The sequence below is a fragment of the Scatophagus argus genome, chromosome 22, assembly GCF_020382885.2.
Source record: "Scatophagus argus isolate fScaArg1 chromosome 22, fScaArg1.pri, whole genome shotgun sequence".
NCBI lineage: Eukaryota > Metazoa > Chordata > Actinopteri > Scatophagidae > Scatophagus > Scatophagus argus.
The window spans coordinates 1213162-1235127 of NC_058514.1; the positions used below are offsets into that span (position 1 = coordinate 1213162).

General features: G+C 45.3%; 2 protein-coding genes across 4 annotated transcripts; both read left to right on the forward strand.

The window, feature by feature from the left end:
* Nucleotides 1-64: 64 nt before the first annotated feature.
* On the forward strand, nucleotides 65-11005 carry mdm1 (Mdm1 nuclear protein). 3 transcript variants are annotated; one of them, XM_046379650.1, is made up of 17 exons: nucleotides 65-320; nucleotides 1095-1194; nucleotides 1540-1665; nucleotides 1988-2188; nucleotides 2323-2414; nucleotides 2528-2665; nucleotides 2951-3112; nucleotides 3621-3742; nucleotides 3964-4051; nucleotides 6727-6953; nucleotides 7382-7528; nucleotides 7789-7871; nucleotides 8284-8345; nucleotides 8413-8683; nucleotides 9394-9456; nucleotides 9549-9630; nucleotides 10039-11005. In XM_046379650.1, the coding sequence occupies exons 1-17, from the start codon at nucleotides 303-305 to the stop codon at nucleotides 10127-10129; spliced, it is 2073 nt and encodes a 690-aa protein (XP_046235606.1). In that variant the 5' UTR covers nucleotides 65-302; the 3' UTR covers nucleotides 10130-11005. The 3 variants fall into 3 exon arrangements, with proteins under 3 accessions (XP_046235606.1, XP_046235608.1, XP_046235607.1); XM_046379651.1 differs by lacking the exon at nucleotides 10039-11005 and adding an exon at nucleotides 9814-9879 and having other exon boundaries at nucleotides 68-320; nucleotides 9549-9684; XM_046379652.1 differs by lacking the exons at nucleotides 9394-9456; nucleotides 10039-11005 and having other exon boundaries at nucleotides 9549-9687.
* il22 (interleukin 22) lies at nucleotides 9990-15406 on the forward strand. Its single transcript, XM_046379653.1, has 7 exons — nucleotides 9990-10125; nucleotides 12843-12913; nucleotides 13006-13243; nucleotides 13597-13659; nucleotides 13755-13904; nucleotides 14342-14401; nucleotides 14962-15406. The coding sequence occupies exons 3-7, from the start codon at nucleotides 13067-13069 to the stop codon at nucleotides 15073-15075; spliced, it is 564 nt and encodes a 187-aa protein (XP_046235609.1). The 5' UTR covers nucleotides 9990-10125; nucleotides 12843-12913; nucleotides 13006-13066; the 3' UTR covers nucleotides 15076-15406.
* Nucleotides 15407-21966: the final 6560 nt, after the last annotated feature.

Sequence of the window (21966 nt, forward strand, 5' to 3'; positions counted from 1 at the left end):
GTGGTAACATAAAACCAGAATGAAGGAGAGAGAGAAGGGACATTTTGAGCGTCACAGAGCTCCTGCACGGCTTACGTCAGTTGTCGCCGCCTGTCGCCAACGCGACTGCGCAAGCGACTAAACTGTCATGGCAACGGCGGCAGCTTGTTCAACTGAAGTTAAAAAGAGTTGGAGCGCACGGTTAGCACATTGGTTATGCTAGTTAACCAGACATACGATACTGATCAGCTAGTTGATAAACTGGCTTGTCGCGTCATGACCATGGAGTGACTTCTTGCAGTGTATTCAGCGGGGAAAGCGCCATGACCGTCCGCTTCAAGGTAAGCAACAGGTGTTAGTGTTAGCAACAGGTTAGCTAAACAAAGTGATGCTAATGAGCGTGACTTTTTCGCCCGCTGTATGAAATGTTCATGAGGTGGTCGTAACCAGCGTTAGATTAGTGCGGGCCGTGGCTGTAGTGGGTCCGTCTGCACGCGGTGCACCGGACTGCGGAGTCAGGACTAATGTGATTTAATCTGATGTAATGAGCTAATCCAGCTAATCAGTTTCAGATTGACTAACTGTCTGGGCTAACATTCGCCTGACTGTGCGATAACTGGAGTTACTGTTAAAGTTTCTAATGATATATTAAACTTAACTTCATCAGAACTACTCTGTAGTTAATATTACGCATTAAAACAATGATTGATGTGTAATACGATGTGTATTGATTATCATTTAGCTTTCTTTTGGCACATAATCACCCTGGGAAAGCTGGAACCAAAGATTTTAGTCGGTTTTTGTTGATTACTTGATTATCATAATTGCCTGAATTTAATTTCCTGCTGATTGTCGAGACTTTGCATCTTAACAAACGTGTCACTATATGGACTGAACTTAACATTTATGACCTAACGCTGCATTTCTCTAAAATTTCCAGGTAACTTGTTTCCAAACATTTGTGAACACATCATTATAATAGATGTCTTTGTGCATCATTTTATTTAAGCTTCTCTAAAGTTGTCTTTGACCTATTTGGTATCCCTGGAAATGTTTGATTCTGCACTAGAACGTGAGTCCGAGCTCTGTTGTGTATGTTTATGTGTTGGCTTCAGTGTCAGAGTGAATACCAGAAGAGCTACGGCCTTTCCCGCTCCAGAAGTGCGTCCCCTCAGCGCGGCGCTGCGTCGGCTGGCCTGCGCTCCGATCAGATGGGTAAGAGGTCTGATGGACGAGCTTTACTCTGAACACGCTCCAGATGTTTGTTCTTTTGTGTTTCTCTTGCAGCTGCTTGAATGCAGAAGGTTTCATCACCTCAGCATGTTTGAAATGTGACTCATTAACATGTTCAAAATTACAGCCTCATCATATCAGTCTCATTTAAGCTGATTTTTGAGCCAAAGTTTAAAAGCTTTAATTCTGACCTGAAGTTAGTTACCTCACCAATTAAAACTTAAAGTCAGAGTTGATCTGCAAATGCCAGGACTGATGTACAAATATATAAAAATGAATACAAACAAAGAATTAAAAGTCCCTAATTCCGTCTTGTCTTTGTCTCAGGTATCAGCAGAGAACCAGGCCTTCAACGTCGGAGGAGACTCGATCCTGGAGGTCTCACTCAGTCCTGCAGCTCTCTGCTGCCACCGGAGCTGGCCCCTCATGCACATAAAATAGCTCCCCCTGCTGGTAGGAAGTCATCACAAACTAATAAGGATCTTCTCAGACAGACGTTAGTGTATAAAACACAAGAACACCATCAAGTTATCAAGGAGATGTTATAAAGCAGATTTATCTTCTGGGTGTATTTTAATTTAAAGCTGTCAGGCACAACTAAACTTCGATGTCACAAGTCTCACCTATTTTCTGTCAGACTTATTGTCAGACTCTGCTATTCTTTTTCTGTTTTATCCATACCCTGTTGGCCTCTTGTGCTAACATTAACATGTTAGTGTCTTATATCTGACTAGCAAGATGTTACTTAAATGTTCTCTTTCTTCTTCATTACCAGCCTACAGAAGTCGCTCAGCCCACCGGAAGGAGCCAAAACCTCCAAGACCTCCTGGATCACAAGCAGACCCCAGAACTCCTGCAGAACCTGAAACTCCAGCAGGACTACGACCCACTGCAGGCCCAGGACCATGTCCTGCTGTAGACCCAGGATCTGCAGAAGAACCACGACCTGCTGCAGACCCAGGACCATCAGTAGATGGTACATACACATCACGTAACTCTGCTTTCATTATCCTCTTCCATGACTTTCTCACAGGGTCTTACAATGTAATGAACGCGTGTTGCCCGTGCTGTTACGTTATGGACTGTCCTTGTTGGTTTCTGTCTCTTCAGCGAAGCCGAACCCTTCCAAATCTGATGGCCAACCACAGCTCGGCCGACCTGTGACAGCAGCACCTGCTGGACAGCAGCGCTCAGCTGATAAGGTGAGACAAAATTCAGCTATCAATCGAGATTCTACCTCCACCACAGGTAAGTCTTTCTGTAAATATGTACCTTAACTGAGAGTGTTAATAGTATTGCCTCGCCTCGCCTGCAGGTTCAGCATGCTCTACGGTGGAGGGCAGGGCTGAGGTCAGGGGGTCAAAGGTCAGGAGGTCACAGGTCAGAGTACCACACACAGTTCAGCTGGAAGAAACCTGCAGCTGCTGCTTCACCAATTCTGACTGCAGAACAGGTATTACCCACGTTGTACCTCTGGAGGTTTGACCACACGTTGTACCGTGGAGCCGTGTTTCGATGAGCCTGTTTTCTTTGCCTCATGAACCTACATCTTAAATAGTCTGTCAGTTAGAGCATTAGTACTGCTGATTGATTCATTGAGTTTAAAGACCTGTAGTTCAGTGATGTGTCCACTAGGTGGAGGTAGACTCTTATTTTGCTGGAGGAATGACTGAGGACTTTCCTGGTTATTCAGTTGTTGATGGAACTCATGAGCTTTGTTTACGTGCCCCCCCTGCAGGTGCTCCACTCCAGCAGCAGATCTGTACCCCCCTTCAACAAGAACCCCGTTCCCATGGAGACGGAGTATGGCCAGAGCTTTCAGGGTCTGGCCCAGCCCACTGCACCCCACCTTTGGAAGCATCTGGAACATCAGAGGGTCCCGCTGTTCCACACACTGACGGTATATACAGCACACACACACACACACACACACACACACGCTCAGATAATTATTTCTGCAGTAATGAATACTGCCCCCTGCTGCTGACTGAGGTCTTCTGTCCTGTCACACAAATGCAGCACGTTTCGGTTTGTCCGAGACTGATAAACTGAAAAAAGCCTTTTTACGTTCCGCTGCCTTTTGGCTTTGTGTTTTCAGCTGCTCTGTCTCTTGGACTTGATATCTCAGGAACATCCTGGAGAGTCCACTTGGACTCAAAAATGAATTGATGGGAATTTTGAAGGTCAAAGGTCAGCTTCACTGTGACATCATGATGCTTTCCGTCCGTTATTCAGCTGCGGCACTCAGGAACAGAAGGGCAGATTGTGATTGAGTTCGCCTGTGGTCACATACTGAACTGGTGACTCTAATCTTGGGTGTCCACCTTGAAACTGTGCTGACTGTAGAGATCTTCTGTGCTGCCGTGTGACAGCAGCAGAAGTCCTGACTGAGCTGTTCTCATCTTCAGACCAACAAAAAGAGGAAGGAGGACTCAGAGAGGAAGCCCCGTCCCAAACTGGATGTCCCCAGCCTTCAGAGAGAGGATACCAAACCTCCTCCTCCGCCTCCTCAGGTGCGGAGAGGCCACAGGTGTGTTCTGTGTGCGTATGTTCAGATCTGAGTTCGACATCCATCCTGAGTCATCTGATCACATGTGGTCTCCCGAGGTGCGTCCGCACGTTCACCGACAGACTCAGGGATGTCCACTTGTGATCTGATCATCCAGGACGGACTCTGACACCAGGTCTGAGTGTTTGTTATTGTGTCCTGTGAGTTCATTACGTTTATGAGGTCGTCTGTCTGTCTGACAGGATGTTGACAGAGTATGAGACCAGCTTTCGTTCTCCTCTCTACAGGATCCCAGAGGAAGGTGGAGTCGTGGACGGCGAGGCCCCTCAGGTCAGGGTTCAGTCTCATTAAGCAGGCATCACAATGGAGGGCCGAGGTCCCTTAGAGGTTCACTCACTTTAATTTTTACTGCAAATGCCGGTTATTGATCTCCTTTGTTACTAATAATCGGAATCAGCCCTGTTTGTTGGAAATTTTTCGTTTTCTTTCTTGTGTTCCCCACCTTCACTAAAATGTCCACCATTTTGACTTTTGTAGTTAATATTAACAGCGCAGCACATCTGGGGATCAGCGTGTCCCTCGTTGGTTTCATTGAAGTGGTAGTCAGGTGATTTGCGCAGTGTGTGTGTGTGTGTGTGTGTGTGTGTGTGTGTGTGTGTGTGCGTGCTGATGGAAAACCTGAGTGCTGAGTGTCAGCAGTGCAACCACAGAGCTTCATTTCAGGGAAACAGCTCACTGTTAGTCACATACACACAGGTAGCTTCACACCAGCCTTGTGGAAAGTGTCACTGGGTGGGGGGGGGGGGTTGCTGCCTCTGCAAGATGAAGCACTTTTTTTGACTTTTGTACACAAAATTTCCAGATTTTAAGATTTTAGCTGACGTCAGTTCAGCTGAACGTGTAACTGGAAGATGGCAGGGACAGCACTTGGTGTTCGCTCGATCCTTCTGAATGTTATGTTTTCAGCTGATCTGGGACCGGCGTTCTTCCGTGCAGGCTTCTATGACATTTAATGGTGGACTAGAACACTTGTAGGTGTGGACGCTGTCCCCGTCAGGTCCGGAAGAACTGCATCCTCAGTACTTGTGGCGCTGTAGAAAAACGGGTCTGTCGTGTGTTTAGGAGCGAAGCGTCGGCTCTTTGTGAAGCAGACCCGATCACGATTATCAGTGCAGGACCTCACTGACGCGAATCCTGCAGCAGCTTCACCTCGTGCACATGAACGAATGAGGTGTTGCATCCACAGTGAGTGTTTGAGCTTCGCTGTGCAGAAAGATGTCTCAGTCTGGCACAGTCTTACTCGCTTTGTTCGTGTTCTTATATTGTCAGGCTGAGGCAGAACTAATGAAAACAAGCCTGATGTGCCTAATAAAATGGCCACTGAGTGTACAGTTTTGTGAAGTTCTTCTTTGTTCCTGAGACGCGCACATGAGTTTGTAGCGATGGAGCCAAACTGTTTGACTGCACATGTCCGCTCAAGTTTCCATCTCTGTGATGAGTTTGAGTGTGTGCTGGGAAGCTGACGTCAGTTCAGAGGAAATAATAAAAACTTTCACAGACCGAGCGGCTGTCAGTGCTGAGATGTGCAGCGTCAGGCTTACGGGTCGCACTGGGGTTGAGGTTTGGGTTAGACACAAGCTGAGGTTACCTTTGAAAACAGGGCCCGGGGTTTATCCAGGGCTTGGAGCAGGATCAGGGTCAGGTGAGGTTCACCAGACTCCACAGCCTCAAGTCTTTGCAACTCAGACAAATTAACTGAAAACTGAGCCAGTTTGACAGAACTGTCAGACACAATGTGGTTATCATGTCGCTCAGCATTTCCTCTCTGTGTTTGTTAATGTTTTACATGTGCGCTGAATCAGTCACCTGCACCCAACACGGTTTCCATCAGGGATCGACTGGTGCAGATATTGATTATTAGTAATCTGGGAGACTGATGACCGAATCTTAGTGGCGAAGATGTAGAAAAGTCAGTGACAGAAAGACAAGTAGAAGTACATTTTTTCTGCTTTGTGCTGCTTCTGCTCCACTACATGTTTGCAGGCTGCTACTCGTGACTCGTAACCAATCAGATTGTGTTGTGAGAATTCAGATAATCAGGCTGAATATCAGATCTGATGTCCCTGATCTCTGTGGGTTTGCTTCGTCCTTCGCTCTACTTCTGTTTCACTTTGTTTGGCGGGTGATTTGACCTGACAGACTCGACGCAGCAGAGCAGCACATGAACGTTTCTTTTGAACAGTTTGACACGTTTCTGCCAGTTCACTGAAGCACCAGCCAGTTTCTTTATCAGGACCGTGATGGAGGACCAGTCCGGGTTGATGGTCGATCAGTGGAGCTTAATGTCTCTCACCAAAGACGAAAAGTTGACTTCATGGAAAGGTCAGGAGGTCAGCGTGAAGTGAAAATAAAACAAAGCAGCAAAGATGAACCGAGAGAGTGGGTGAAAGAGTGAAATGAAACGTGGTTACAAACTAAACTAACCAGAAAACACTCAGCAGATTAATTCAGAGGCAAACTGCTTACAGATGCTATCAGGCTGTCCTGTGGTTTATTTCTGCGACTTCCAGTCAAGCATCAGAGGCAGTTAATGATGTGTCAGCACACGCAAAAACTGCATCAAACTTTGAATGCAGTATTTGTTTGATTCAGGGTTTTTGGGGGATGTAAACAGGAAATAAAATGTTGCCGTGATGTCACTGAGCCCCGTCATTTTAGCCTGTATCTGTTTGCATTTTAACAGATCAGCTCTGTTAAACGTGTGCTGAGTCAGTGGTTAGCAGGCCTGAGCGCAGGCAGCCGAGGGACGGCGAACGACGCTCGCTTACTTTGACACCGAAGGAAAGTCAAAATGCGGTGATTCTCAGGTGGAGCGTCTTCTTTCTCTGATTTCCGAGCTCAGACTCTCACTGGTCCCTTTCACCTCATCTCGTCCTCGTGTGCAGACTTCGTCTCTGAGACCGTGCGGTCAGACAGACTAAGAGAGCGTTTCACTTCCTGTCCAGGTGAAGGAGTTGAGGCAGCAGGCCTCGACGTACCGCCGTCGAGCCTGGGGGACTAATTTCTCCAGAGATCACCTGAGCCAGCTGTTGTCTGAACACAACGCTCTGTGGGAGCCGACAGACACCACAGACTCAGCGACTGACCCTCCGACCCCTCGCCCGACCTTTGACCTCTGTCACAACCCGGACAGCCGCAGCACGTCCCGCGTGGAGGCCCTGGACCTGCCCAGGTGAGACACGTGTCGGGGGCAGAGAACATCACCTGAACACGCTTCTAAGCTTCTAAACCCCCCGTTAAGACAGGTGCAAACACACACACACACACACAGGGACTTCCCCTCTCTTCTCTTCACTTCCTTGTCATTTTCTTTTCTTCCATCCAGTTTTCTCAACAGATCAGGTTTCATGTTTCAGCTGGAAAGCGTCAGCTGCCTGCCTGTCAGCTGAATTCATCAGTTTAATGCAGTGGAATAAAAAGTGTAAATATTTACCTCCAAAATGCAGTGGAGTGGAAGTAAAGCAGGAGAAAATTCAAGTACCTTGAGTACATGTACTTTTACACTGCAGCCTCTGGATGAGCAACTTCTCAGATCGACACGTTGTTCCCTCTGCTGTGTGTGTGTGTGTGTGTGTGTGTGTGCGCGCGCTTTGATTTCAGCCGCTCCAGTAAGTCCAGCAGGTCTTCGGTTGTGGGCTCGGCAGAAATCCACCACTCAGACAAAAACACACCAATAGAAGGAGCTGCTGAGAGGCAGACGGCCTGGGAAGAAGAAGAAGAAGAAGAAGAAGAAGAAAATACAGATGAGTAAGTGAAAACACTTTACGTTCTGCTCGTCTGAGCCAAACTGCTCCTGATTACCACATTCAACCGAGAGTGAGATGTTACTCAGAGAGCCAGGCCAGCTGCTTCCCTCTGCAGCCTCTATGCTAAGATAAGCTAAGCTAAGCTAAGCTAAATCCAGCTGTTGGAGTCCAGCTCCCCTTCAAAGAGCACACTGGTGTGTTTCCTAAACTGTTTCTTTACAACAGATTTGTGTGTGTGTGTATGTGTGTGTGTGTGTGTAGGGAGGAGGGGAGGTTACCGACTCCGAGGCTGAAGATGCTACCTGTTCAGAGAACTCACCATGACCTCACCACACCTGCCACGGGTACACACACACACACATGCACTTCTTCAGGTATTCAGGTTATTCATTTAAGTAAAAGTACTAATAACACACAGGTGAACGTGCAGGTGTTCTGATCTCCTCAGGTGATTCTGGCTTGAGACGAGCAGCTGAACCCACTGAAGGACTAATCACTTAAATCTCAATCTGATCACAGAACAGTCGCTGGTTCTTTTCAGGAGTCGCTAACTGGATGATTTTATCGTTTATGCTCAGTTTCATCATTTGGTCTGTTGTTTTTAAAGTTCTTCATATTTTTTTGGCAAATTTTAATTTGTGAAGTAGCTCTGGTGGATGATGTAGTGGAGTAGAAACACCTCAGAGTTCCCGTGTAGCACCTGATTAACAGTCACATTCCAGCACTGATGACGCCTGGTGCCTGTTTGTCCTGCAGGAGGCGCTCTGCTGGTGGGAAAACTGAGGAGCAGTGATGACTTGTCTCCATCCAAACAACAGGTGACATCAGGACCACACATCATTATCATTACATTATGTTGTGACACTGAGGTGTGTTTGTGTTCAGAGGTGTGGATCAGCTGTTTCCATGGCAGCGGGGGCGGAGACTGTGGTGGATGTTCCAGTTAGACATAAAGAGGCGTGGTCAGAGAACAACTCCACTCGCCGCTCCTCCTCCTCCTCTGGCCCCTCCTCCTCCCACAAACCAGCTTCCGGCTCTCCCTCTAAACCAATCAGGATGAAGCAAAGGCCTCCATCCCCTGTAGCCCCGCCCCCTCTGGCTCCGCCCCCACACTGTATCCAAGGCTCTCTGCGGCACCCCGACTTCCAACACAACGGTGAGAGCACCAATCACATTACGACTGCCTCTGATAATCACTTTTCGTTATTGGTTGATCTCGACGCCTCAGTCCAGCATCGCACTTTTGGCACTTTTTCTTTAAAAAGTGACGAAATGATTACATGATCAGTTAGCTAACAAAGAAGAGGCCACCAAATGTTGATATTTACTCAGTTTATTTTGGTTTCTAATATATAATATGAAGCACACTGATTTCAAACTGGGCAGAAGAGGATGAACCTGAAGCTGATGTAATTTTTTGGTCATGTAACCACACTGTAAAAGATGAAGGACAAACCCCCCGTTAAGACAGGTGCAAACACACACACACACACACACACACACACAGGGACTTCCCCTCTCTTCTCTTCACTTCCTTGTCATTTTCTTTTCTTCCATCCAGTTTTCTCAACAGATCAGGTTTCATGTTTCAGCTGGAAAACGAATTCATCAGTTTAATGCAGTGGAATAAAAAGTGTAAATATTTACCTCCAAAATGCAGTGGAGTGGAAGTAAAGCAGCAGAAAATTCAAGTACCTTGAGTAAATGTACTTTTACACTGCAGCCTCTGGATGAGCAACTTCTCAGATCAACACGCTGTTCCCTCTGCTGAGTGTGTGCTGTGTGTGTGTGTGTGCTGTCTGTTCTGCTCTGTGTTCACCGTGTCTGTTCTGCTGGTCGGTACTGATGCTGTCCGTGTCTCCTCAGGTGAGTTGGGTTTGAGGTTCAGGGAGCTGCAGTGTTCAGGCGGAGGCTGCGGCTCAGACGAAGGTGAAAAGCCGAATTGCTTCTCCACACCTCAAAAATGAAACCGTTTTACTTCTGTCGCTCACATCTGCAAAATCTGTCCTCCCGTTGCCCAGACGACCGGCTGTCAGCGATGTCGTGGCGTTCGGCGGCCTCGTGCGGCGTGGCGTCCGCCGTGCTGGAACGCGCTCAGAAGAGGCGAGAGAACTTCTGGGGAAAGAGATGACCCCGCCCTGCTGTCACCATGGAAACCAGCGTGTTCCAGCACTGCGAACGCCACGCCTCGTGCGGCGTGGCGTCCGCCGTGCTGGAACGCGCTCAGAAGAGGCGAGAGAACTTCTGGGGAAAGAGATGACCCCGCCCTGCTGTCACCATGGAAACCAGCGTGTTGTTTGCAGAGCCTTAGTGGATCAGTCGCTGTTATAGTGGGAACAATGTATTTTCATAGACGGAATCTCTACTGGTTATTTTTGCATTTTTTTGTATTAGATTGTTAGAGATGATTGTGTGTGTTTAGTCATCATGTCGCTCACCGTGTGATGGCTGAGATTAAAGTCATAAAAGTGACTTGAACGCCGACTGAATTTAGTCTTTATGTCATTACAGACGGACAGAAGTCAGTTTGGTGTCGGTTTCCTTTTCCACTGGAACAAAGCACACGGAGAGCTGCAGTACTCTGGAGTACTGCAACAGGTAGCAGTACTCTGTCGCAGTACGCCATCAGAGTAACACACAGCATATAAGTGGATTCCAACTGTTGAAGCTTTCATGTGTTCATCACTTCATGTCGCAGCTGGTCAGAGTTACGTTCTGCTGGGTATCAGTACAGTATTTGTGTACTTGTACTTGGCTGTCTTCCACCACTCAGCAGTAACACTCGTGATGTGCGTTTCCTCTCCGAGTCTAACCTGCTGTTGTTCATTTTCTGGCAACTTTATTGAGATGGGAATTCACGTCGGCAGCGTCAGCCGGGTGTGAAGTGGTGAAGCAGCTGACTGTGAATTCCCCTCGTAACGACGTACAGAACAAACAACGTAAACGCGAGGGACGGAGAAGACCGAGTGGAGCAACACACACGTCAAACACACCGCCAGGACTGGACTCACGTTCAGTTTTATGTCCTCATTAAATCTGATACATAACCCCGTACATTTACTCACCCACCGTGCTGAAGTATCATTTTGAGGTACTTCAGTATTTCCTTTTTTTTTTTGCAACTTTGTACTTTCACTAATATATAATATATTTTACTTATTTTGCAGATTTAGTTCAATGATACAGAAAATAATCACCTAATAAATTATGATGTAAAATCAAAGATCACAAGCTGCACCTGAACATGAACTGTATGAAGTGGTTAAACAAAGTGATTAACACATGAAAGCATCAGCAATCCAGTAAAAGCAGAACTTTTATTTGTAAGAGTATTTGTACACTTTTACTTAAGTAAAAGTTGTGAGTACTTCCTCCACTTCTGTACTCGTATAAAGTTCTTATTTCTATCATAACTTCTGACTTTTCACCTTTTTAACGCAGCACTTTTCACGGACAAAGAGGGAAAAAAATGCTAGAAATGAAACACAAAATACAATAAGATAAGTAAAATGAACAACTTCAATGTACTGAACACGCTGGAACTTAAAACATAAGATTATGATGCCGTCACTGATTCAGCCTCTCAGATCCGCACCCTGACGATCACTTCCTGGTTTCTGTTACGAGCAGGAAACGTCCTCTTTGTCCTCTGGGCGCACAGCGCCGAGAGGACGCGTCAACGTCCGTCATGCACGCTCACACTCAGGTGTGTAAATACAGAAACTTTAATTCTGTAATAGTTAATCTCTTCTCCCGCTTCCTGTTTGTGAACAGCAAACACAAACGACAGTCCTGACGGCTGCTGCGGCGAGTGGACAGTAAAACTAAAAAAAAGTTGGTTATTGGAGAACGACTTCCTGCGGTGAAATCCTGTCCGGCAGCTGCTCACCTCTCAGTCACCTCTGCTCATCTGTGTCACTGGTTATTTCCCTTTCATTAAGTGGGTCTTCCACGCCACATGAGTAAAGTCTGTCGTGCAGAGGTGATGTAACACCCAATATGATGAGTTTATGGAACCGATAAAAAAAAGAAAGCCACAGATTGATCAGAAATTACTGCAACAGACAGGAAATGAGTGAACATAAGTGAGAATGAGATGATTATTTATTTATCAAATGTATTTGAAGTATTTTAGTTGCGACTGATTCAAACAAAAAGTCTGTAAATGCAGTAAAAATCTGTCCGTGTTTCCGTTGCAAAGATGTGAAATGTCAGCTGATGGCGGTTTAAGGATACCTGCAGCTCCATTTCACTGGAGCCTTTAATGCTGTTGTCAGTCTCCGAGGGACTCACACACCCACACCTCACACAATAAGTAAGAAATTAAAAAGAAAACAGGACCCGGCCACTCAATCCTTTATGTCACACACTGAAAAACTGCCAGGAAGAACCAATCGTCAAAATAGTTACAGGAAAGACACTGGAAAAAAGAGCAAAGATGACTGCAGTAAATGTGATGTTCAGGTAACCGATACCTGTCGGATTGGACTTCCTCACTGCTGGTGTGACAGGTGGCCAGTTTTAGTGGCCTGCTCTGTTGTGGAGCCCCCCAGGGGTCTGTCCTGGGTCCTTTTGAATGCCTTGTGGGAATATCACCTGCAGACGCAGCACTTATTTTCACTGTTCTGCAGAAGCTGGGCTGCTGTAAATCCCCATGAAGCCTGCTGTTGCATAATTACCTGTATCTGCTTGTTTCTGTCTAAAATGTACAAAAATTTACTCAGATTGAAACACAAGCTTCTTACAGCCGCCTCTAGTCCAGATATTAAGATTGTTAATTACTTTTGTGCAAAACTCAAGCATATTTTCTCATAAATGTGCAGCTTGCTGTTGATTATCTCTGGACTTCAAAAGATTAGGATCTGAAAAACAGGCAAACTTTGTAGCAGAAAACATTCTTTAAAGATGATGTCCTGCTTCCTCCACACGACTTTATTGAACCTTGTGCTCACTAACACTAACATGATACTCCAAAGTGTGTGAGCACAGCTGCTGTCACAAGCAACAAGTTGGGTTTTGTTTGAGGAAGTTTATGCAGAGTGGAGTTCCAGCATGTATTCCACCAGGGACTACACACACACACACACACACACACACACTCTGACAAAAAGAACGGTCATAAATTCTCTATTAACAAATTAATGACAAACATCATTAGAGTTTGTCATCACAACTTGACTGACAGTTAATTTCCTCTTTATGTGAGTGACAGTAAACACAGCTCAGCACTGACCTGTGTGTGTGTGTGTGTGAGTGTGTGTGAGTGAGTGAGTGTTGGGGTTTTTTTGATGGTTACCTGTCCTATATTTCTGCAGAGGGGGCGGAGGGTTGATGTGTATAAAAAGACGGGACACAGAGACGTCTTCACAGCAGTGTCTCCTGATAGGTGAGGACTTGTGAGGAAGAGTTGAGTGTTTCATTTCAGAAGCTTCACATCAGATGGTTTGTAATAATCTGTATCCTGTTTCTGTGTTGCAGGTGAAAAACAAACTCAGGCTCTTTCTCCATTCTGAAAGGATTAAAATAATTCATCTCAGCAATGAAGCTCGCCGCAGTCGTCTCGTTCGTCCGCCCGGCCGTCGCCATGCTGGTCCTCCTGCAGCTGCTTCTGATTGGCTGGACCGAGCGCACAATAGCGAACCCAATCCACCAGGTGCTCAGCCAACCGCTGCGAAACCCGGAGACGTACCAGGCTGTGCGGGAAGTGTCACAACACGTGAGTGGTGGAATTCAGCTCTCTAGCTTCAGAAGGATACGTAATCACACACGTTCTGAATTTAGTTTCATAATTCAGACATTTTTATAAGCCTTTCATCTTTTGTCAGCTCTAATCAAAATGTAGTATTCTGATCCTGGTGTAAATGTAAAATCCAAATGTAAAAATTCTCCTGTGCAAGTGAAAGTCCTGCATTCAAAAGTGCGCTTCAGTTAAAACACAACAAATATCCTTTAAGTGTCGCAAGTCAAAGTTCTCACTGTGCAGCAGAAGAGCTTCATGTGATCAAACATCTCTGATCCTGCCTGTCTGTGGTTATCATGTGATGCTGATCTGGTGTTTCGTCTCTTCAGGCTCAGCGTTTGCAGACGCTGGAGGACACCAGCGTCAGACTGATTCCCAGCGTCACTAACCAGGTGAGAATCATTTCCAACGGTGCTTCCTTCTGTAAGAACATTCAGGTAACGTTTTCCAAACCCAGCATGACCTCTGACTGCTCCACCTCCTCCAGGACCACCTGAAGATCTGCTGCCTCCACGCCAACATCCTCGACTTCTACCTGAACAGCATCCTGCCTCACCATGACAACAGTCACCATCGGATTCACAGGCTGAAGATCGACCTGAGCCGCGTCAGCGAGGACCTGCAGACTCGAGGCTGCGTGAGTGTCAGGGCTGTCGATGGACGTCGCTCTCACGTCCGCACGCTAAATCTGAAGCTGAAGCACGCAGCGAACACGAAAACACACGAGCACATTTCTCAAAATGTCAGACTGCTCCTTTAAGGTTCGCTCGGTTGGGCTGCAGTGATTAGTAGTGACGGAGCAAAGCGAACATCTTTAGTCACACGCTGCAAAGACAATCTAATCTTCATAAGTAAACTCATTTATTTTAAGAATCCCGCCACTCATTTGTCAGATACTTTTAAACCAACAGCTGGCTCTGATGGAGCTGTTGTTTGGTGTGCATGTGTGGCGGCGATGTGGTTGATCGAGAATTTGATAAGGACTTTCGGTGGTTTCAGTCAGGGAAAGTGAGCACAGACAGACGAGAGATAAGAGAACGGCTGCTAACCTCCGGTCCTTGTCTGTCTCCCCAGAATGTGACTCACTACCACGACCATCAGCACGCCGTGGAGTTTCGCAGCAAGCTCGCCAAGGTGAGATCACACTTTCACAGACTGAGAAGCTGCCATTACTCTGAATCTTCAAAGTAAATGTCTTTTTTCCAACTGTGTTTGGTGCTAAATGTGAACATCTGACTTGCGCTCTTTTCACCAGTCAGTCAGAGCACTCGCACTTTCATCGCTGATCTCACTGATCTCAGTGGGAAGATCTGAACCGCTGATTCACGTCTTCTCACACAACATGCTGCATGAGCCTAAAGTTTAAATGATTAGTCCATTAATCGATCAAAATGCATCATCTGATTTGTTGTTTTATTTCATGAGCAGAAACACCAGAAAGCGATGACGATGAGATGATTTGCAGATTTTGTTTTGTCGTAATCCCTCACTGTCAGCACCTGTACACACACACCTGTACTCATACTGTGGGTGGGCGTGGTTTAACCATGACCAGGTGGCGGTTAAATCGTAAAGGGGCGGGGCTTCCACGAAGTTGATGTATTCATTATTTTTGAGAGAACATGCTCACAGCTGAGCGTCAGATCGATGTTACTGATCACAAGCTAATGTGTTTGTTTGTTTGTTTGTTTCAGATGGAGCACATGCAAGGCATGACCAAAGCCATGGGAGAGATCGACATCCTGTTCACGTACCTGCAGGACTATTGCATCCAGACAAGGAACTCCTCCGACGGGGACGTCTACTGAACACTGAGCCAGCAGCCGCCTTTTCTATTTAATGTATTTATCAACTTTTACACCAACGACTTTTATACCTTTATTTATTTATCTATTTAATTTGAGAGCATATTTAACATTTTTTCTAGAAACCTAAAATATTTTTATTGACTGGAGTGTGCCCAATTAGTCTTTGATCTATTTATTGATCAGAATGCTTTTGTACCAAGCACTCTGGTGTTGATCATGTTGCCACATTATGGCTGATTATTATGAAAAGTTTTTACTGTATTTAAGTTGTGAATGTTAAACTCAGACACGGCGTGTAAAAATGTTGAGTACAAATAAAGTTTGGTTTGAATATGAATGGTTTTTATTTTATTTCCCAACATTTTTGATTGACTGAAGATGATAAAATCCAAAGACAGACAAAACAAAAAGACAACATGTCAACAACAAAAACATAAAAAATCAAACAAAAAGAATTACAGACAACTATTTTATTTCAACAGCCACCACCGCACCAAATGAAAAAAAACAACATATTTACTCATCTAAAACAAAGTCCAGCAGAAAACAAAACAGATCATCAGTAGAACTGTTGGAAAATAAGAACTTGACACTATTTTTAGCACTTGTAAAGTCTGTGCAACAGCAGAACGAGGACGACAGCGTCTCTGTTTCTAGTTTTCATTTAGACGCTGTCGTAATGTTAAGTTAAAGGAGCAAACTTGTAAAATGCGGCTCCACAAATACATGCCGTCACGTTAGCTGCATGCTAGCTGTAGCTATGGCTACTGTTAGCTCCGTTAGCAGTGGAGCTAGTGGCCTTGTGGCTGACTGAAGTCTTCCTGGGCCGTGAGAGGCGATTTGCTGAGTTTGATTGTTTTTTGGTGAGTTAATGAGGCAGTTCAGCTCAGTAAAAGAGAGAAACTTAAGTTCAGAAGGTGTTGTATTGTATTTTTCTGTGTAGTAAGGATCATAATGGTACGAATGTTTCCTCTCTGGACATTTTGTGAGTTTGTTTTGATTATTTATTAAACGCTAAGAGACCTTGTGAAACTCATCTCTCAGCTGAAACTACAGAATTCATTAACAATTTAAGTCTTTGTTTTCCACATTCATAAGTTATTTTTATTCTTATTATTTAAGTCAGCAGTTGGAAAAACCTACAATGTCAGCGAGCTGTGGGTGATAACATCTGTGAAGTCTGCACATAGCCCTTCTATGAGAGCCCGTTCACACCATGCTGAAGCCATTGTACCGAAATCAGCTGCAGAGAAGAGGTCGTCTCATCTAACAAGAAGCTAAGTGGCTAAAATGATCATGTACACCCTCTTCTAGACAAAAGAGCAGGTATTGATGGTATATCAGCATTGAAAAGTAAAAACACTAAAGCCTGTTTGTCGTTCTTACAGGGCAGACGGCGCCTGCGTTCTGCTAATGTAGCTGATTGGTCATCTAGAGATTTACGACGACCAACGTTAGCGTTACGGTAAGCTAACCTCAATTAGCATTACGTGAACGTAACCACAACAATATGGTTTTGGTTTTTGTGTAGTCTGGTCCTGATGGATTTTCCTAACGAGAGCTACAGCTGACGTCAAAGCCTCGTTACCAGACGCCACGTGTTCCAACATGCCGTTAATTTACAGCACAACATCACAGCTAAATGTGGTGACGTAAAAGCACAACGTGCCCCTCTGAGATGTGGTGCAGTCAACCAGAATCAGACTACAACAAAGTCACGTGAGGCGCATTAAATTTACACTAAAGCATCATTGATCTTTGTGCCCTGAGACTCTGCAGAGTTCAGTAAAACACACTCTGGTCAGCTCACAGCTCGGCTGACACACACTCATAAGAGGAAGTTCAGGTTTACTGAAGTGGATGCTGGAAAGTAGGACAGCGTTGAATGAGGCGCTGCCAGCCTGCAGCTTCACATAGGAAACAAAGAGTGTGGGTGTGAAGTGGGTGAAACGCTGCCAGCGATGCCCTTTAAGAGCACTTACGACATTTCACCCCCTCATCTTATTATTATTGCATGTAATAATGCAGATGATACAGGTGCGACACGTCTGTGAGGATTCATGTAAAAGTTGTTTTAAAAAGAGGAATCTTCGCCGTCATTAGTTTCCATTCAGCTTTACTTAACCCTAGAACACTAACGTCGGGTGATTTTCACCCACACAATTTTGAAGTGATCGAATTTTACAACCAAATGAAGGGATGTGTTGATACTTTGGACCAAATGTGTGCTCAGTACAGCTGTGAAAGAAAAACCAAGAGGTGGCCACTGTGTGTCCTATATGGCCTGATGAACGCTGGTGTGATAAACTGTATTTTATCAGAGCTATTATGTCGGGTAAAATATACCCAACGTTAGTGATGGTGTTACTAATTTTAACGTTAGTGTTCTAGGGTTAATGCTAACGTTTCTCTGCGTCCTCGAGGGCCGAGATGTGAGACAGGAGCTCCCGTCTCTCTGCCCGATCAGTCACTCAGTCTTTTCCACTCTGGATGTTAAGAACACACGTCAGCCCCCTTTAGAGGGTTGATCACCATAAAGACGATTTGTTGTCTCAGTGTTGGCAAAGTAAAAGTAAAAGTGACTGAACAACTCGCTTTCCACGCCGTCCTGACTCTGTATACTCTCTATACATATACATATGAATAAAGGAATTCTGATTCTGGTACAGGTTTTCATGTAGCAGTCTGGACTTGAGCTGGTCCAGTCTTGGTCGCGTTTCAGGTGGACTTGACTGAAAAACACTAAAAAACGTGAGATACTGAAACTGCATGTTTACTGATATCTGATGTCATATTTGATAATATCTCAATAAATCGATTGACTATCAGACCAGATTAAATCTTATCTGATCACACACACACACACTGACCTATGGATTAAACTGGTGCAGAAATGTGCAGAAGCCACAAGTAGATGAGACCTACTTACCTACTTTCAGTGGTGTAGGTTTGGTTTCAGCTCCTTGTGTGCAGCGTGTCGGCCTGCAGGGTGAGTCAGTCGTCAGTCCGCGTCGACGCTAAAGATGCGGCATTTTGTTTTCTAATAACACATTTCAATATGAAACAATGCAAACACTCTGATGAGCGGAGGAGCAGAACGTGGTGGACGACGTGCTGAAGAAACTTACGTCATCTTCAGTTTCAGTAAAAGGGCGAATAAAATAAGCAGATCCTCTTAGTGCTATTCTCAGTTTCACATCATGCCATCAGTAACTTCTGGTTTTTAGGATGTCAAGTGAATAAAATTAGTTGTATGAAGACTCTCTGAACTCTGCACTAAAGACTACGACATTTTAACATGTCCAGTACTTTGGATTATGAGCAAAAACCCGTCAAACTATTGTCTAATCTTATTTAAACTGACTTATTATAAATAACTTTCAGCATCAAAATGAGCCCTGTGATACAGACGTTTTGAGGAGCTCTCACGTCGTCCGTCCTTTCTTACAGTAAAGTCTGGCCTTGTACTGCTCCAACACATCGTATGTGTCACATGTTGTAAATTATTTTGTATAAAAACACAGACGTAACGTGTTCCAGAACCACTAACACTAAGAACTAAATACCTGAACTCAACCTCAACTCTAAATTTAAAACTTCAAAGGATCATCTGAAATAAAGACTGGAAAAAAATGTCCTCACAAAGAGAGAATATCTCAACCTCACACACACACACACACACACACACACCTGCTTCTCCATCAGAGTGGAGAATGGGCTCAGCAGGGCTCTACCTGTGTGATGTCATCACAGGGGATTTCCCACACAGGTGGCACCAGGAAGTACAGAAAACAACAGCAAACTTCCCACTGTGTGTGTGTGTGTGTGTGTGTGTGAGATCAGGATCTATATTTAGCCCTTTGTGTTGACCAGGCAGGTCACTCAGGGAGCTTCGGCCATTTTTACTGTTTACCGTATTCCTGTGTGTGTCTGTGCAGTCGTAGCAGTTTGTGTTTTATTGGTGTGTGCCTTCCTCCTGTTTGGAGGAGAGTTCCCATCATGCTTTGGGGATGTCAGTAGGAAGGATGATGATGCCATGGACTCCAGTTAGTTCACTGTGGGCTTCAGCCTGAGCCTGTTTTTGTCCTTTATTCCGTCACTTTATGGCCAGTCGGCAGCATGTAAAGTAAGCCGAATTAGCTGTTAGCAGTAACTCTTTGTTGTGCAGCCACGGATGAACAGATTTCTGTCACTGGGTTCCTCTGACGCTGAGAAAACTTAAAAACATGATGATTCTCAGGCAAGTTCTGCAGTTGTAAGCAGCATCTTTTTTCTCTGATTTCTAAGCAAGATGATGACAAAACACACTTTGCTTCATGTCTGTGTGTTCAGAATAGACTGAGTTATGACAAGAACAAGAAGGGTTTTAGTGATGGCGGCTTAAAGGTCATTATATTAGTTCAGTATAAAAGTATGTCAAAAGCATTCACCTGTTCAGGTAAATGCCTTTGTACTCTCTGTTGTTTTTGGCTCTTGTGCTCCTGTGGTGACGCAGGCTGCTGGTTGCATCACATTTCTCTAATGATGATGCAGTAATAAAATCTCCAGTTCAGGTCGCGGTGACAAAGTGTAAGCTGAGCTCCTCCTGAAAAAGTCCAGTCTGCAGCCAACAAAGGCATCGCGTCTTCCTGTATCGTCTCCACTGAGCCTCGCAAAACTGGAAATTTTCCAGGTTTTACTTTCACTTGATGTCAGCTCCTGTCAGCGAGCTTCTTCTTTGCAGCCACGTGTCTGTGAGCTCCTGCATGTCACATTCATGGTGGCTTTGTGGGTTTTCTCCCACAGTGTAGAGGCAAAAGGACAATGAGCAAACTCCAGAAACCCTCCTGCTGTGAGCTGACGCCGTGTGTGTCGCAGGGCTGTGCAGAGACCTTCACTGCCTTACAGCGTCACCTCTCATCATCTCTATCTCATTTTCATACTGCCGGCTGACGTTGGGCCCTGATCAGACAGTCAGACGGTGACTGACAGACAGAGTGCAGTTTCTGCAGTCAGAGGCCTCCTTTTCTACGGGCAGTAAACGTTTTGTGTGCTGCTAATTCACCCTGAACGTCTTGTGTTTTTTGGAGGAGCCCCCTGAACGCCTCAGGTTAAAAACCAAACTTCAGCTGAATGTTTCATTCAATCAAACAAACTCTAAATGTATTTGCTGTCGCAAACTTTGTCGTACGGGAGACAGGGTTCCCTGGCGTGTTGTGTTTGTGGACAGTGGAAACTCTGAACCGAGAAGCAGAGCCGGTGGAATCAGAGCTGGCTCAGGAAACTCGTGGTTGACCAGAAGAAATAAACCTTGTGTTATTTGGGTCGAACTCTCTGAAAACTGCAGTGTGGAAAACAAACCTGCACAGTCACTGCTTCCTGGCGACGGCAACTCAACCACAACCTACTTTTATCAGAGCGCACACCTGAACACGAAGACCCGCTTACTGAAACAAACTCATTTACATCGCCAGTGATGTCATCACCACCAACCAGAGGCTCATAATCATTAAAGCTGTCTGGGATTTCACAACGAACTCGATAATTTCATCTCAAGAGTGAAAAACACCCATCACACCTTCAGCAGCTCAGTGAGACGTTTTCAAACCATCAGTCCAAAGCTCCAAATGTTCACTTCAATGTGATCTAAAACAGAGAAAATCCGACATTTCTTACTGATTCGCTGCTGATGACCAGCGATGGAGGGAGTGAGCTTTTATTGTCTCCTCAGCAGGAAGTCTCAGTTACAAGGTGCTCCAAACTTCTGCTGCAGAGCTTTAGACCACGTGACTCCACTTTGATTCCTCCACGCAGACTCCTCACCAAATCCAGTTCAAGGTGGGGGACACATGGAGCTCGACATGGTGAGCAACCAGGTGAGCTCTGCTGCAGTCCAGCATCACCTGCTAGTCAACCACAGGACATCTGGGCAAAAGGGTGCACTTTTAATCTGCTAAGATGCAGACAGACAGGCAGGCAGGTAGACAGACAGGCAGGCAGACAGGCAGACAGGCAGGCAGACAGGCAGAGCTGTGTTGAGGCTGATTGACCTCATTACTGTTCTGACTTCCAGGAACTGCCAACACACACAGTCGAAGACTCTTATGAAGTGAACTTAAGAAGCTGGAGGCTTTCGTCTTCTTCTGTGGTGCCAGCACGCTGACTGCTGACTGCTAACTTAAATCTGGGTTGTTCGGCAAATCAGCGCTTTCTGAAACCTGCAGAGTCACTGTTTCCTCGGACGAATCAGTCGGAGCCGCAACCTAGTTTTATCTGACTGCACATCTAAACAACCGAACAAACAGGTTAACACCGTCAGGAAGTGACAAAATCACCACCAGCGTGAGGCGAAAGGGTGGATGTGGGGGTGGGGGGTATGGAGAAGGAGAGAGGAGGTGAGGAAGAAGAGAGGAGACGGGAGAAAAAGGAGGAAAACTGGACAGATGTGAGAAAGAAAGGAGGAAAATGAAAGAGGAGATAAAGAACCAAGTTCAGGAAGTAGAAAGTGAGAAAAGATGAAAAAGAGACAAGAGAAGAAAAGTAGGAAGATGGAAGTGAGGAATGATGAAACAGAAGATGAGGACAGATAAAAGACACTAGAAATAAAGAAGAGGAGAGGAGGGAGAAAAGAGCAAAGCCTCAGGAGGAGGAGGAGGTATGGAAAGGAAGCCAGGAAGAGAGGAAAAAGAGAGATAAGAAGAGGAAAATAAAGGGTGAGGGCAGGATGAGAGAAGAAGAGGAAGAAGAAGATAAAATAAAGAAAGAAAAACAGAAAATCAAGTGAAGAGGCCAGGAGGAGGAAATAAAAGAAGGAAAGAAGAAAAATAACGGAGAAAATGGAGAGAAATATGAGAGAAATCATGGAAGGGGGCAGAAGGAGGAGGAGAGCAAATGAGCAAAGACTGCAGGTGG